This window comes from Dreissena polymorpha, chromosome 6, assembly GCF_020536995.1.
Source record: "Dreissena polymorpha isolate Duluth1 chromosome 6, UMN_Dpol_1.0, whole genome shotgun sequence".
Lineage (NCBI taxonomy): Eukaryota > Metazoa > Mollusca > Bivalvia > Myida > Dreissenidae > Dreissena > Dreissena polymorpha.
In genome coordinates, this window is record NC_068360.1 from 74088722 (window position 1) to 74105653 (window position 16932).

The 16932-nt window shown below is 34.7% G+C and overlaps 1 protein-coding gene across 1 annotated transcript; it reads right to left on the reverse strand.

The window, feature by feature from the left end:
• Positions 1-1263: 1263 nt before the first annotated feature.
• LOC127833708 (uncharacterized) lies at positions 1264-3765 on the reverse strand. Its single transcript, XM_052359125.1, has 3 exons — positions 3638-3765; positions 3315-3444; positions 1264-1532 (listed from the first exon to the last, which is right to left on the reverse strand). Exons 1-3 carry the CDS (start codon positions 3730-3732, stop codon positions 1329-1331), a joined length of 429 nt encoding a protein of 142 aa, XP_052215085.1. The 5' UTR covers positions 3733-3765; the 3' UTR covers positions 1264-1328.
• Positions 3766-16932: the final 13167 nt, after the last annotated feature.

Consider the following 16932-nt stretch of genomic DNA (forward strand, 5'->3'; position numbering starts at 1 on the left):
AGACTTTGCATCGACTTTTTTGTATACCTGTCCATCTAAATGAAAAAGATTTGCGTCTGGAAGAAACATCTGCCACATATTCCAGACTTTTGCTCAATTTTGACCCCAAAAAATTCTTTCTCCTCATTGTTGATGAGTTTTCCATGCTGTCACGAGAGATGTTTGCCTTTGTAACTGAACGACTGATTCAGTGCAACATTGATCTCGACAATATTGGCATTGTTCTTATTGGGGACCCAGCACAGATTCTTCCGATTGCAGCTGAACCTCTCTGGAGCGCTCGTTCGTACACGCATGAAAACAAAAAATGCAGTTCCCTTTCTATTAATGGTTTGATAAGGTTTAGACAGGTCTTCAAATTTCCACCGTTACAAACAATACCAAACTATGACAAATGGCAATCCTTAACATCCCCTAAAGATCGTCTTTTATCAGATGATATTACTGCTTGTCGGAAAGATCTGATGCTGGGCCAATTTGATGCTGTGTTTTTGACTGAAGTCAAAAGAACAGATGTTGATCCCATTAGTCAATGTTTCACTGGAAAAGTGCTTGTCAATATGAGGTATGGTAAAAAATGCAGGGAAAAAGAAATGCTATTCCTTAGGAAAAACTGTGCAACAGAACGTGATATGAAGATGGACGGGAAGTGGAACAGTGCACATATCATCCATGGGTATCATTTTCATTCAAAAAACCATGAAAATAGGTCAACTGTTGAGTCTGAAAACGCAAAAGCTCTTCTCAGACATCACAAAATAACAGGAAATCCGATAATGCGAATCGACTCAATACATCGTCCAGCAGCAAAAGAAAACAAGCTGAGAGCAATGTCTGCAAAAGAATTTGAAGGTGCCCCACCCAGCTGGCACGCATGCAGGGGAATGAGAGTCATGCTCTTACGTAACATTGCTCCAAGTATAGGTCTCTACAATGGATCATTACATACTTTGGTGGGACCAATATATAACAGAGACAGCATTGTTGCTTCTTTAACTAGTGCAGATTTGAAAACAGGAGAATTACAGGACTGCATTACTACAAAACCAATCGATACATGTGGAAAAGTACAGCAGATTCCCCCAAAGAGTGTATTGCTTTCTGTTGATGATGTTCCTTATTGTAAGGATACTGTTGATGAGTTTCCTTCAGGCGTACACATGACCTGTAAGTTTCAGGGTCCTAGTAACCCACCAGAAATGCCTGATTTTATGGTAATAGAAGCTTCCAATTACTCGGGCCCAAATATTTTAAGATTACCAGGATGCGAAAATTATGTCCCAATTCCTCCTGTTGAAAGTTACAAACAAAAAGCTGGGAAGACAAAGTCAAACATACCCATGATTAGAATCGCCTTGCCACTCGAAGGAGGAGATGCAGCAACAAGTTTTAAAGGACAAGGAGCTAATTTCCCATTGGCTGAAGTTGATCTGGATGGCTGGTTTCATGTGCCTGGCATATTCCTGGTTGCCATTTCTAGGGTTAGAAGTCCCGCCCATCTTCATATACGTACTTTTCCAAATTACATGGACCTTAAAGTACAAAGGCTTAAGGAAAATGTTCTTGATGCACAAGCATTTGAAGAAGCCGTAAAAGTTAAGTCTGAACGCATGTACCGACATAAAAACTGTGGCGACCCATTTTGGACTACTCATTATAATGATTTGGCAAACAGTATCATAGATCAAGCTTTTGCAAAAAGGTTAAGTATCAAAAAGGACAAAGAGGAACTGATTCGCATCGTGCAACTTATGTTTATAGACACCGATACAAATGTTATTATGAGAGTGCTTGAAAAGTTGATCGAAACCCAGGAATATCTGGTAGCTGAAGCAGCACCACACATAAGTCAAGAGGATTATGAAACCTTGACTAATTACCAAAAGAACAAATCTGTTAAACCAAAGGTTTTAAAAAGACAATTTGACGATAAGTTATCTCTCGGAGGCCCATCATGTGACATTAAGAAAAGGAAATTACCAACCCCAAAACAAAAATTGTCACCTCTTGATCCCATACCTAATGAAAATTTGCTGTCCCTAAAAACTCGACCTGATATTTCCAGACAAACATTTAAAGGTTTGCAAAACAGTGGAAATAATGTGTGCTTTTTGAATGCCCCAATTATAGCTCTTTGCCATACCAGAAGTTTTGATGCCTTCTTAAGGGAGTGTCAATACTTGCACCAGCAATGCTCTGGTTACCACCTTCAAAATGAGATTTGTCCTCTTTGTGCACTGAATGAGGTTGTAAATCGTGCCTATCGGCATCACAATTTACCCCTAAGGGATCTCCCTAAAATGCCAATTATAAAACTAACAGAGTCCCTGCTCCCTGGTTGGCGCCTAGGAATAGAACACGATGCGGATGAGTTCCTTGTTAAACTTTTTGACCGTCTTGATCAAACATACAATTGCCAAATTCACAAGGGAACTGTCAAAACTACAAAAACATGTCAAAGTTGCAGTTCCTCAAAAATCAAAGAACAATTCCGATCCCAAAGAATCTTAATCAATCTTGTAGATATAGAAGAAGCACAAATACGTATACAAGAGGGCATTAACAAATGGCTAATGGAACAGAAATTGCTTAATTGTGAACATTGTGGTGAAAAGTTACATGAGGTCAAACGTGAATTGGTCAGACCGCCCAGTCTCCTGATAATAAATATTCATCGTAGTGCACAAAAGAGAATCTCTCTTGATAATAACATTTTTATTAACAACGAGACCTATGAGTTCAAAGCGTCTGTCAATCATCACCACCAACACTACACTACTGTTGGGTGTGTTGATAATAATCACTATATTTTTTACAGTGATGAGCGTGTTCAATTGTGCCACGGAAATTTAGAGGAAACAGAACAACAAAATTTTTCCATAAATACAGTGAGAACACCACTTGAAGAATGTGCCATTGTTTTAATCTATGAACGACAATTGCATTTATAACTTAAAATTACATCTGGGAAATAAATACCATGTCTCTAATGGAACAAATTATATTCAGAAAACATGAGTACATGCATGTATGTAGGCACCTAACATACAACTGCTAGGCACATATAATCAATTTTGTTTACATAAATCTGATATTACAGACAAAATCATGTTCACCATCATATCAGATATTTACGTATTAAATGCAAAGAGAGCCTGCGACGCAATGGATGAATCATCTTCGTCAAATCTATTTAACATATAAACAAAAAACAAAATATCTACAAACATGTCAAACAAATATAATCCCAATAAAAAGGTTGTCGGAATAAACATAGGAAATTTGTATCAAAATATAAATAGACTACTTATAACCTGTATCTTGTCAGCCCACTCTGACCCATCAACAATAGCCACGAGAGGTGTCGCCGAGCAGGGCATAGATGACAGGTCCCTCGACGCAGCGTCATCGGCTTCTTGTCTATTCGCCCTGCTCTGGCTGCATCTGTTGAAAGGCACATAAAATCGACAAATTTTACATAAATCTGAAATTACCATCGTCAAATCTATTTAACAAATAAACAAAAAAAACAAAATATCTACAAACATGTCAAGCATAAAAAATATAATCCCAATAAAAAGGTTGTCGGAATAAACATAGGAAATTTGTATCAAAACATAAATAGACTACTAATAACCTGTATCTTGTCGGCCCACTCCGACCCATCAACAATAGCCACGAGAGGTGTCGCCGAGCAGGGCATAGATGACAGGTCCCTCGACGCAGCGTCATCGGCTTCTTGTCTATTCGCCCTGCTCTGGCTGCATCTGTTGAAAGGCACATAAAATCGACAATTTTTACATAAATCTGAAATTACCATCGTCAAATCTATTTAACAAATAAACAAAAAACAAAATATCTACAAACATGTCAAGCATAAAAAATATAATCCCAATAAAAAGGTTGTCGGAATAAACATAGGAAATTTGTATCAAAACATAAATAGACTACTAATAACCTGTAATAGCCACGAGAGGTGTCGCCGAGCAGGGCATAGATGACAGGTCCCGGGACATGCGTCATCGGCTTATTTGTCTATTCGCCCTGCTCTGGCTGCATCTGTTGAAAGGCACATAAAATCAACAATTTTTACATAAATCTGATATTACCATCGTCAAATCTATTTAACAAATAAACAAAAAACAAAATATCTACAAACATGTCAAGCAATAACAATTCCAATAAATAGGTTGTCGGAATAAATAGGAAATTTGTATCAAAACATAAATAAACTACTTATAACCTGTATCTTGTCGGCCCACTCCGACCCATGAACTCAATCTTACTTTACTCTCAATATATGCTGGAAAATGCTGGATAACGGAAAAGCATCTTCATGGGATTGAAGGGTGCTGAGTTACATGAAAGTTTATGTTGTGTGTTATGTAAATATATACATGTTTCATTGGTTTTTTGTGCATGTAAATACTGTAAAATTAATGTTGTTTGTTATGTAAATATACATGATGTTTGATTAGGTTTGTGTTAGCATTGGATATTAATTATTAATATATTATTACATGTAAAATTGTAAATACTGTTAGATTAATGTTGTTGTGTTTTGTAAATATAATGTTCTCTAGTAATTAGTTTTTATGCTCTCCGAAATAAAATTTCGGCGGAGCATATAGTTGCCAGTTTGTCCCTCCTTCTGTCACACTTTTGTTACAGTTTCTCATAGCATCTTCAAAACTTAACCAATCTCTTTCTTATATTTCCAATATTTCTATGAAAGTTAATAACAAATAATTGTTTTCATCATCAGTATATGTTAATCGAGCGAAACACGAATACATTTATTTATTTTTTCTTATTAATACTTGTAAAACAATTCTTTAGTATGTACAACTTCTTTATTAAATTTATGTATGTATGAATATAACAATGTATTATGTGAATTTGGAATAAGACATCAAACTGCAAATGGACATCATTTTGGTGATTTTCTCAAACAAAACTATTCATTTCATGATCTACATATATTTTTGTAATACATTATCTATAATTTAAGCTTAATAAGAAATTTTCCATGACTTTTTCATTAACAGTGATTGAATTTGTATGATTTAAAGTGTATTTTGAAACTGTGCATGCGCAGCATAGACACAGTATTATTTCATGAGTTGTTTTTTTTTAATTAATAAGAAATCCAGTTTTGAAGTAAAATCAATTTTAATGATGCTATTATATATGCAAGTATATGTTTTAATTATAATTTGTAAAACTAGATAAATGCAACATATAAAACTGCATATTATGCACTTTTGATAAAACACAATTTATTCCCTAAGTGATGTCTTATTCCCAATTCACATAATACAGTGTTATATGATTTTTACGCGATCAATATGATATTTAAATATTCTTATTTGTTCTCACATTGACTAAATGCTTTATATAACTATTTTGTAAATGACAAAAAACTATAAAGTTTACGTCAATAAAACAATCTGTGTGTCTGTCTTATTTGGCATGTAGGTACCTTGCATGGACCTCTACCTAATGATGAGATTTGAGGTCACTGGGGTCAAGGTCACTGAGGCTAATAATAGATTCTAATGTCTCACTTTTTTTACAGTTTCTCATAGCACCTTCAATACCTAACCGATCTCCTTCATATTTGGCACGTATGTACCTTGCATGGACCTCTACCTTATGATGAGGTTTGAGGTCATTGGGGTCAAGGTCATTGAGGCTAATAATAGATTCTTCTGTCACACTTTTGTAACAGTTTCTCATAGCACCTTCAATACTTGACTGATCTCTTTCATATTTGGCATGTAGGTACCTTGCATGGACCTCTACCTTTTGATGAGGTTACTTGGGTCAAGGTCACCAAGGCTAATAATAGTTTTTTTAGGTGGTTATTAACACATAGATTGACAAAGCCCGTCATTGGGGAGTATCCATCAGTTTCACTGATATTCTTGTTTTTAAGGCTTTTGTCAGTTGATTTCTTAATTTTAAGTAAAATAGCATTTGCAAGCAATATCAGAAATGGAATAATTCTTTGACCGTGAAATAAAATTGTATAACTGAGCAATTGTTAAATTGCTAATAACATTTACAGGGTGCAGCATCAACAGGGTTCAAAATAATGTTGTGGTTACGGTTCCCCAACGCAGCCTATTATTTTGCTGCGACCCTACATCATTATATTCAAAATTAAAAGCCAAAATTAAAAAAATCGCAATAAAATTAAAACTACTGGAGGATTTTTTTTATAGCCACGTCAACGTTTTTAATGGAGTGCGATTTTTACGCACGCACCGTTAGCCTCATCGGCGAGGCACTTTATGTATTAAATGCAAAGAGCGTCTGTGTTGCAATGGAGAAATCATCTTCTTTGTCAATGTTATTTAATGTTTTACGTAAAAAGTAGTGCTGTGCCTCCGAACACAAGTGACACTCGGATTTTTTGTAGTGCTGTGCCTCCGAACACATGTGACACTCGAAAAAAAAATTAAGTGCTGTGCCTCCGAACACACGTGACACTCGGAATTGTTTTATATGTGCTGTGCCTCCGAACGCAAGTGACACTCGGATTTTTATAGTGCTGTGTCTCCGAACACAAGTGACACTCGGATTTATAAAATGCTGTGCCTCCGAACACAATTGACACTCGGATTTTTAAACTTTAAATGGCAGGAGAAGCCCGATATAAGCCGAACCTAGCCACAATGAGTCTGGTGGCGCCAGACGATACCCCTGCCACAGAGCAGCTAATACGACTTATAACAAGCTTGGCGAAATTTCCAGTGGGCCGCGTGACCGGCAGATTTACATTTTGTCCAGTAGGTTTAACAAGAATGTCAGTCCTGGCAACAGGCAAAATGTGAAATTAATGCAAACAAATAATATTATTTAAAGTCGAAAATTCGAAAAGCAAACCCCTTACTACATCATGAAAATGAAATCGCTAATTATTTTGATGTTTGCAATTAGTTTGTTACGTACAATTAGCAAATGCATCTGGTTTCACAACAACTATTTCAAACTCAGTCGCAAAATCGGCAACTGAGTTCTAACAAAACAGATCTTATTAGCTTTGACATATTTTTTAAGTAGATAAGGACATTAAAATATTAATTTCTTTATGAAGGATGGCTTTGAAAACGTTGTTTATTAAATATAAGCAATGTTCTAGTGATATCCTTTAGGGCTGTAACGAATACTATAGGTGATAAATACGATACGTATCACGAATACAGGGTGGCGAATACAAATATTTATTCACAAATATGAATTTCAATGAACAAAAGTAATACTGACAACTTGACATGACATTATATAGTATGAAACTCTGAGTATTTGTCAATTTCATTAATTATCATTGCCGGGATCATTGCATAATGAAAATATGAAATATGACAATTTGAAATAACAAAACACTGACTACAACTGCTTAAAATTTGAACACAGATTAGAAAATATGACTTGTACCAATACAATCCTTGAGCAGAACAATTAAGAGTCAACAGTTGGCCGGCGGGTCTATGATATCATTAGCATTCCTTTTACTCTAGGCTCCATGTTTATTAATAAGTAGCAAAATCATTGTCGTAAAGATAAACGAAAAAGAAATTCCATCTGCTAATCCTTTTTGTGTTAGTTTGAGCATCAAAACACTCGTATTTACCTAAATAAACATTAAACAACCATTGAAAGATTTTTCAATTCAATATCGTAAATATTCAACCGGTGCCCGTCATTTTTGTTGATAATCTCACTGTGTAACATAGTGGGTGGGGTAAACATGATGAAAAACGCTGGAATAAGGGGAAGAACATTTAAATATAGGGGTTTATTGTATGAACATTTATTTGTAAGGTAAGATAAGATGATTTAACTCTCAAACTCGAAACCACGTTGTTTGTATTCGTCAAATATTCATTTCGGGAGGTGGCGGATAACGAATACGATTTGTCCACAGCCGTATTCGAGTAATTCGAATATTGGAATGTATTGTTACAGCCCTAATATCCTTATAACATGCACTTGTCATAGGTTTCCACAAATGTTATCATTTTACATTGTACAAGGTAGTGTCCGTTAACCGCAATTTTATGTTCGATACTTCTTACTTTAGTTTACGTTGTTATAATCCTTAACTTCGAAAGGAAATTGATAAACTGTGTGACACTGAAGAAGATATGGAAATTGAAAAAGATAGTCCGGACTATCAAGACGAATTGATTAACACTGAAAAACTGTTATCTGATTAGGATAAAGCACTGGCAGTGCTTGTTGAGCTAAAATTAAGGGTGTATGTTAATGTATAATTTGTGTTGTTTTTGTCAGTCTGGCTAAATTTTCTCCGGACCGGCACATTTTTTTAACCGCTGTCCGGACGACCGGCAGATTTTGTCCAATTTCGCCAAGCCTGTAATGTTATAAGTCGGGGGACTAGGTGCCTGAGCTACTTTCGCTGAGGTAATTTATTTACCCACATTTTTTTCGTAACCAACATTTTTCCTACCCACTTTTTTTTCGTACCATAAATGTTTGTGTCGTCATTTTTCGTACCAAAACTTTTCGTATGGAATGAGTCATCTATTGATGACGTCTAATTGAACGAATGATAATGGCAACTAAAATTCGTTAAGCTCCAGGGTATTGCCGCGATTTGGGTCTCTTGAAAACTGGCCCAACACCTTTTCTGAAATTTGACATGTTTATGTACCAGAACGCGATCTACCTGTTGGCGTATTCGTTATAACTGGGAAAAATCCAGTTTTTGATAAAATGACGAAAAAGTGTTAGTATAAACACGTGGCTTGGCCGGAAGTACATGTAGCGTTAATAGCAACCCCAAGACAATTTACCCCCACGAGAAAATTCACGCGCTAGACAATTCAAAATTGTTTTTCAATATAAAAAATTTGTACCCAAAATAATTCGTACCCATATTTGGTTCGTACCCATTTTTTTTCGTACCCATTTTGTTTGTTCCCAAATGTTTTTTTAAACCAAATTTGTTCGTACCCATTTTATTTTTTCATTGTACCCATTTTTTTCCTACCAAATGTTTCCCGTTCCCTATTTTTGTTGTTCCCAATTATTTTTTTCGTACCCATTTTTTTCGTACCCAAATGTTTTTTGTACCCAAATTTGTTCATACCCAAAAAAATTGTGTACCCATCTTTTTCGTACCCAAAGTTTTTTTCGTACCCATTTTGTTCCTACCCAAATTTGTTTCGTACACATATTTTTATTCATACCCATTTTTTCATACCCAAATAGTTTATCGTACCCTAATTTTTCAGTTCCCTATATTTTTTCGTACTCTTATTTGTTTTCGTAACAAAATTTGTTTTTTTTCCAACCCACATTTTTTTCGTACCCATTTTTTTGTTCGTACACAAATTTGTTCATACCCACATTTTGTTTGTACCCATTTGTTTGTACTCAAATTTTTTTGGTACCCAATTTTTCTTCGTACCTAATTTTTTATTCGTAGCCATTTTTTTCGTAACCAAATAGTTTATCGTACCCTTATTTTGTTCGTACCCTTTTTTTCTTACTCAAATTTGTTTTCGTACCCAAATGTGTTTGTTTTCGTACCTCCATATTTTTTCATACGAATTTTTTTTTTTAATAACTGTTTTAAATTTGATTGATCTCTCCACTCATTCCATCCCGCGAAACCCTTAAGGTGTCGCAACTCTAGTATGGAATGAGTGATGTATTGGACGTCATCATTGATGACGTTCATTCGAACGAATGATTAAGGGGGCTAAGTTTCGTTAAGCTGGCGCATATAGCCGCGATTTGGGAGTCTTGAAAACTGGCCGAACACGTTTGCTGAAATTTGACATGTATATGGACCAGAATGCGATCTACCTGTTGGCGTAGGCGTTATACCTGGCAAAAATCAAGTTTTCGAGTATTTTGTGTTTAAACTTTTTTTGTGGGAACGGGCACGCGCTCAAATAAACATTGTGACGTCACTTCACAAACAGCGCTAGAGATCCGCCATCTTGTAACGCAACAAAGAAACTCAGTGTCATTAATTCAATAAACACAGAAAAATATGATTGTGTTTAATAATCATTAATACAAATGTCTATATTTTGTGCAGCGGATGTTTATTCAGACAGATACGGCAGAATTATGTAAGTATCTTTGTGTACTTTACAGTAGATTTGATAGTGGTAAACAACTCCGTACCGGTAAAGTTCAATCTAGCCGATTTTACTACGCAAGTAATTTAAGTATCTCACTGGCAAAATGAGCTTGACACATAAACAACAACCGGATCCGATTTACATCCACATAATATTGTGGGAATCCGATGCAATGCAAATTACTCATGTTTGATAACGTTTGATGAATTCGTTATATCAATATGCATTAACTTTCAAGGGGAATAATTTTAAATTGAAATGTGCGATTCAATGACAGTGTTATATTGGGATAATAAGTCGTTTAGCCGTTATCATGATAAGTATATTGTTTGTTGTGTTTCATTTTCATTAAAAACATACTTTTACTGTTTTTTCCTTAAAGTAAAACAGTTCAGTAGTCATTATATCTTGAATTTTAAATATTGAAATAGATGTCGGATATTTCATATTTTCGGACGTTGCTACGTAAGCTAGTTGTCAACATAATTATTAATATACTGATTTACCTTTTACGCATACAGTTGTGCAACTGTTGTCTACGTAATGATACGCTGTTTAATGTCTATAATGTCTTCCTGCCCCTGATGATAATAAGTATTTATCTCAACAAACCCCAGCAATGTCAATGGTCTGTCAACATAAGAAAAATATTAGCTAAAGAAACTTCAGCGTACAATTTATATAGCAGTGTCCGACAAATCCATTGCCCGGAGCCCGGGGGCTACAGAATTTTTTCATCGGGCTACTGAAATGTTCCAGCTGACGCCCGCCGGGCTACTATAAATCTATAAGAGCGGTAGCCCGTTTTATTGACAGACATACGTAGAATAAACACGCTGACCATGTGTTTCTACACCGTGTCTTGTTTATAATCCGATAACAAAGTGCAATCAGTTATCTTATCAGTCACCGATCACTTGCGGTAATGTCGTAAACAGTAAGAGTGAATTTTAATCATTCAATCAGAATCAACATTTGTCGTCTGCTAATAATATAATGAGAGCCGGTTGGATAGTTGGCGCACATGATGCAACATCATTTCGCAGTTTGGAATTCTTTGTTTACCGCAACAATGAGTAAGAGCGACTACGTTTTTGATGTCGTTAAATATCCAAGGATGCCGAACATTAAATAAATCAAAACAATAGCGGATTCTTCAAAACGGTAACGAAACCGAAAATGAATATTAATAACAACGCGGTTAACACCTGCTAATTAGTTTGCATTGTCAATTAATAATTGGATTGATCGACTGTTAATCAATAATTCCATATATGCCCAATTTAATTTTTTTTAAACCAAATTATGGGAGGGTAATATAGACATTGAGAGTCATAAACACAAACGTTTGAAATTTTCTAAAGTGTCAATTGAATTTCGGCATATGATTCTATTTAAAGATATGATGAAATAAGCTCCCAATCAGGACCGTTCAATTGCAACTTGCGTAAATCACCTGCGACGGTTTGCACACGTTGTGTACAGTTATTTTAGGTTACAAAATTCTACATTTAATAAATGAATTTCTTTGTCCAGACAGGGACCTATACAAACGTATAGGCCCCTGGTCCAGATAAAAAGCGCGCACAAATTGGCATGGGTGTATTTATTTGTAAATAAAAATTTCGTAGCGGGTACATCATTGAGATCATTTAATTTCCATTAAAAGTTTCGTTGTGAATTTCAACTAAAGTACCGGGGTATCTCGCGAATTATTTGGCATTGACATTTCCTCTTAATAAAATATAATGTAAACACGCTGTATCGTTACCGTTACACTGTATCAGTTCCTTCATTATTGAAACAATTATTGTATTGTATACTGACTGCACACTAGTGTCGTAACATACGGATGCAATACGTAAATTCGGACAGAACTTAAAGTCGGACACAAGTAAATAAATGATTTAATACTCTTGATTTCTTGAAACTCGGTATTTGTTGTTAAAAAGAGCTATTGCATTGATTAACACCATACGAGTCAGTCGTATTGATCATCTAAACGCTTTATTTACGTTTCCAACTTAACGTGCTGTCCGAATTTAAGTACACATACATGTGCACATACATGTAATATCTACATGTAGTATATGATTTTCTTTGGTACATTTACATTTAAGTTCAAGGTGCCTGTACTGTAACATTAATTAACAATATTGACTGTGTACATCAGACTACTTGCTGTATTATGTATATGTATGTATATATATTATGTATATATGTAAATGAAGAAATAAAATAAAGATGAAAACCTGCATCTTATCATTTTGTAGGAAAATTATATGGGCTACCAAATATTTTTATTGGTAGCCCAGTGGGCTCCCTGAAAAATAAGAAATTTGTCGGACACTGATATAGTATTGACATACCTGTATGATGAAGCCAACCCCGTATCGAAAGTCAACCAGAGTCGTAACATATTTAATTTATGTCACGCTATAAATCAAAGAATACTCATTTTCTTGGATACATTTCTACATATATTGGTGAATGAATATAAATTACTGCACCGAGGAATATTTTAAGGTTCAAATGTTTCAACTGCATCTTACAATAGATGAAAATAACTCTCATCAGTCTGAAATTCACAATTTTGACGCCATTGTCGCTTTGTCCAAGACTAGTTTTAATTTGGATACTTTCGAACGACCTTGACATTTTTTGCTGAAATTGTAAACATTACTTTTGTTTTCTGAAATCTATTATTTGTGATTAACAACAAGTTTGGTGGATTATAAAAATGATTTCAGTGTGAATCGGGTAGTTTTAAATATTTACTTTGAGTTTGTATTTACACTACAATTTGTTCACAAAACAAGCCAGAATATTCTAAAATACCGGGAAATGTCATTCTGAATTTGAAAACACTTGAGCACATGGTATGTTACTAAAATTAGAAATACCATCATATGACCGTGAAATCTCGGGAGATTCGCATTTCAAGAAAGTCTGTCACATCGCTGTTTTTCTCGATATGTAAGAGCAGAATAGATAAATTTTAAATGTTTAAGATAGTATTTTGTGAAAGAATGTATCAGTTAAATGTGAAAAATGTCAATCTTTCCAATCAAGTGATTGATATGGGCCAATAACTGCATTTAAAAGCTGTTTTGGACCGGTATTTGTTAACTGTCGACTTTCGGCATTTTCTGGTTGACTTTCCTAATGGGGTTGGTCCATAACTATAAAGTCGCGCCAGTCAAAAATCATAAAAAGCGACATTTAAAGTTATGGTAGCCAGAATTAGAAAAATATGTACAACTGAGCAATCAATCATGACACTCTGATGCCTCAGGTTAGTGCAGTGATTTTTCCACCAGATTCTCACCAAGGTGATCCCGGTTGATTTCACCACAATTGAATATATGTCAGTACACAAATAAATTATACAGCAGGTAATGACAATCGATAAATGTCTTAGTTTTAATTTAATTGTTTGCACAAATTTGGACACTCTTTGTGTCTGAGATATGTTGGGTTAAATGACCTTTACAACAAAACATACATCTCTGAATCTGCGATACATTACAGTTAAAGTTTAACACATGTAAAATACCAGTATTCAGATCTTAAAATATCCTAAAAAACTCGTATGGTATGAAGTACATATATCTTGTGACGTATTTTCATTTTAAATCTTGAATTTAATGACGACTTGAATTTAATGACGACAAGTCGGACATGCAGTTAAATATTTTTATATGTATATAGTGTGACATAATTTCATTTAAACTCTAGATTTTAACGACATTAGTCTGACGCGTGCGGCGTTATTTTATTTAACAGTAAAAAAAAATTAAGTAGACTATCAAAAAAATACAAAAAGTGTACTTGTAAATAAAAACTCCTTCATTCCGTATAAAGATTGTACGTTACAGCAGAGCTCCAGATAACTTTTCTGAGTAATTGGGTTAATACTCACTACTTTTGAGTTCAATTGGGTATTTTCATATTCAATTGGGTACAAAAAAGTCGGTACCCACTACCGGGTACTTTAATTGACAATTGGGTACCTTTGTTTTAAAATTGGGTATGTTCATTGTCTTAAATTCTCACCTGCTTACCTGAATAAGCTGGTTGTAGTTCCACTCTTAATTGATTAGTTTCAGAGATTTTGTGTCATTATGTAGATGTATCCATAATATACAGTCTTGATTTTTAAAAAAAAGTTCAACGATTTTTTCCACCAGTTTTCTTACAATGTAAGCACTGACAGCGATTGCCTCCGACATAATATTGTCAAGAATTAGTTTCACTATATTTTCCGCTTCTGATTTTGTGTTGCCTGCGGTTAAATATCTTAAAATTGAGTTTCTTTGTGCCTAGGATACGATGTTTCCATTTTTAAGGCCTCACGATTTCGACATTTTCACAACAATAACACGTAGTCACAAAGACACTTTTTTCCGTACATATTATTGTGCTGAAGGTTATACTGAAAGCGCTTGGACAAAGCGGAAAGAATCCGGGTATTTCGGACCAGGGTATTTCCGGGACAAATTTACTCGTTATGCAAAGGAAAAATATGATATGCGTAATCGGCAATTTCAATGGGGTTTCGGAACGCATGGTTTTATTTTTCTATGCGAATCGGCAATTTTACATTGGATATTTGCACAAATGCCCACCTTATCTGTAGCTCTGTTACAGTAATCTGTGAAACAACGTCATTAATAAAACAAAAAAATATGTTTGACCACAACGGTGGCTAATAATGTTTACGAAAAAATACAAACAATATAGATTTATCTATTACATAACATGTTAGAATTTTATCATGCATTTATAATCACTCATAAAGAGATTTCAATATACAGTTACATGCATAGACATTTTTTTTTAAGCCAGTGCCTTTTGAATTCAGAAAATAATCAAGATAAACCATAAAATTGGGAAAAATAGATAGTAAACCATAAACTTGAGAAAAATGAGGCATTATTAATATGATTATAAATAACAGAATTACAATAATATTGTTTGGAAGTGCATGATTGAGTGCATTTTAAAATTTATATTATAAAATGCTGCTTGAATTTCTTTTTACCTTTCATATGTAAAAAAAGAAATATCATCTGATAGTGCAAAATATGACTTGGAAAGCTGGTTTATGGTCATTTCGTAGCAAAAGAGAAGAAAATAAGTGCATTAAATAAATGAATTCATATTTTTGTATCTGGAATAGTTGTATTTTAAATAGTTCCTCCACCCTATTATGGCCGAATAAGGGCTAAATTGCTTTCCGACTTGAAATGAAAAGGCATATTGGTTGATCGTGTAGCGTTTATGTGCAAAATTTGAGGGCCTATTGATAAAGCTTGTTGATGCCAAAACAGGTAATAATAATAATTTATTATCAGGTACATGTACACAAGCAAATAAGTATATTTAACCCTTTCAGTGCGGGAACCGAATTTTAAAGGCCTTTGAAAACAGTTTGGATCCAGATGAGACGCCACAGAACATGGCGTCTCATCAGGATCCAAACTGTTTGCTATTCTGATAGTATTCTTTGAAATTTTTTTGAAGAAAATGCTTATTTTAGAAATTCAGCAGACGACATTTTAGCAGACGACAAATTTCCCAGCATGCAAAGGGTTATTAAGATGCTTAAGGTGTGGAAGACTCATAATCAGGTTTGGTGTCCCTCAAACCCTAAGCGTCTTGTAATTCCTTATGCAGTTTGTATAGATAGTGCCGCATCCTGACACGTAAAGCTTGTGCTTTGTTGGCAGCGTTAGTTGGCTGTTAACAGGTTCATTGTGGTTATCTCCACCATCAGTCTGTCCGTCTGTCCTAGCCACTATCTCCTACACCATAAGCACTAGAACCTTGAAACTTAAACACATGGTAGCTATGAGCATTATGTGCGACCCTGCACTATTTGGAATTTTGATCTGACCCCTGGGTCAAAAGTTAAAGGGGATGGGGTGGAGACGGGTCAGAGATTTTCACTCATTTTTAGCTTGACTAATATATATGAAATATATATAATGGAGCTATCCTGATCACGTCGGCGTTACCGTTAGCGTGCACATGTTAAAGTTTGTGTACTACCCCATATATTTTCTTTGTCCTTTAACAAATTACTTTTATACTTTGCATACATATACTTCTTTACCAACATGACCCTTATCTATAAACAAGAGCAGACAACTGTATCAAGCATTTTGACAGAATTATTGCCCCTTTTATACTTAGAATATGCCTATTATTGATGAATCTATGTTAAAGTTTGCATACCACCTCAAATATTTTCTATGTCCTTTGCCATATTGCTTTGACTTATTGTTTTCATATTTTGCATACTTCATTACCAACATGATCCCAATCTATAAACAAGAGCAGACAACTGTATCAAGCATTTTGACAGAATTATTAACCTTTTATACTAAGAATATGCATATTATTGATAAATCTATGTTAAAGTTTGCATACCACCTCAAATATTTTCTATGTCCTTTGCCATATTGCTTTCATATTTTGCATACTTCTTTACCAACATGATCCCAATCTATAAACAAGAGAAGAAAACTGTATCAAGCATTTGACAGAATTATTGCCCCTTTTATACTTAGATAATTGAACATTTTGCTTAAATTGCCATAACTTCTTTATTTATGATCACATTTGATTCATACTTTGACAATACAACACTAACCTGACATACCACAATGCACTGCACCCAAACTATCCCCCATGCCCCACCCCAGAATCCCCCCCCCCAAATTTTATTTTTATAATTATTTTTGAAACTTCATCTTTTAAATTACCACCAACCCACTTAAACCACCCGTCTCCATGATGG

Excerpts from the sequence above, each read along its gene's own strand:
- LOC127833708 (XM_052359125.1), bottom strand. The coding sequence starts at position 3,732 with ATGACGCTGCGTCGAGGGACCTGTCATCTATGCCCTGCTCGGCGACAC. Across the intron at positions 3,445-3,637 it reads AGTGGGCCGACAAGATACAG|ATGCAGCCAGAGCAGGGCGA; the intron begins GTTATTAGTAGT and ends GCCTTTCAACAG. Across the intron at positions 1,533-3,314 it reads AGTGGGCTGACAAGATACAG|GTCCATGTAATTTGGAAAAG; the intron begins GTTATAAGTAGT and ends TTGTACTTTAAG.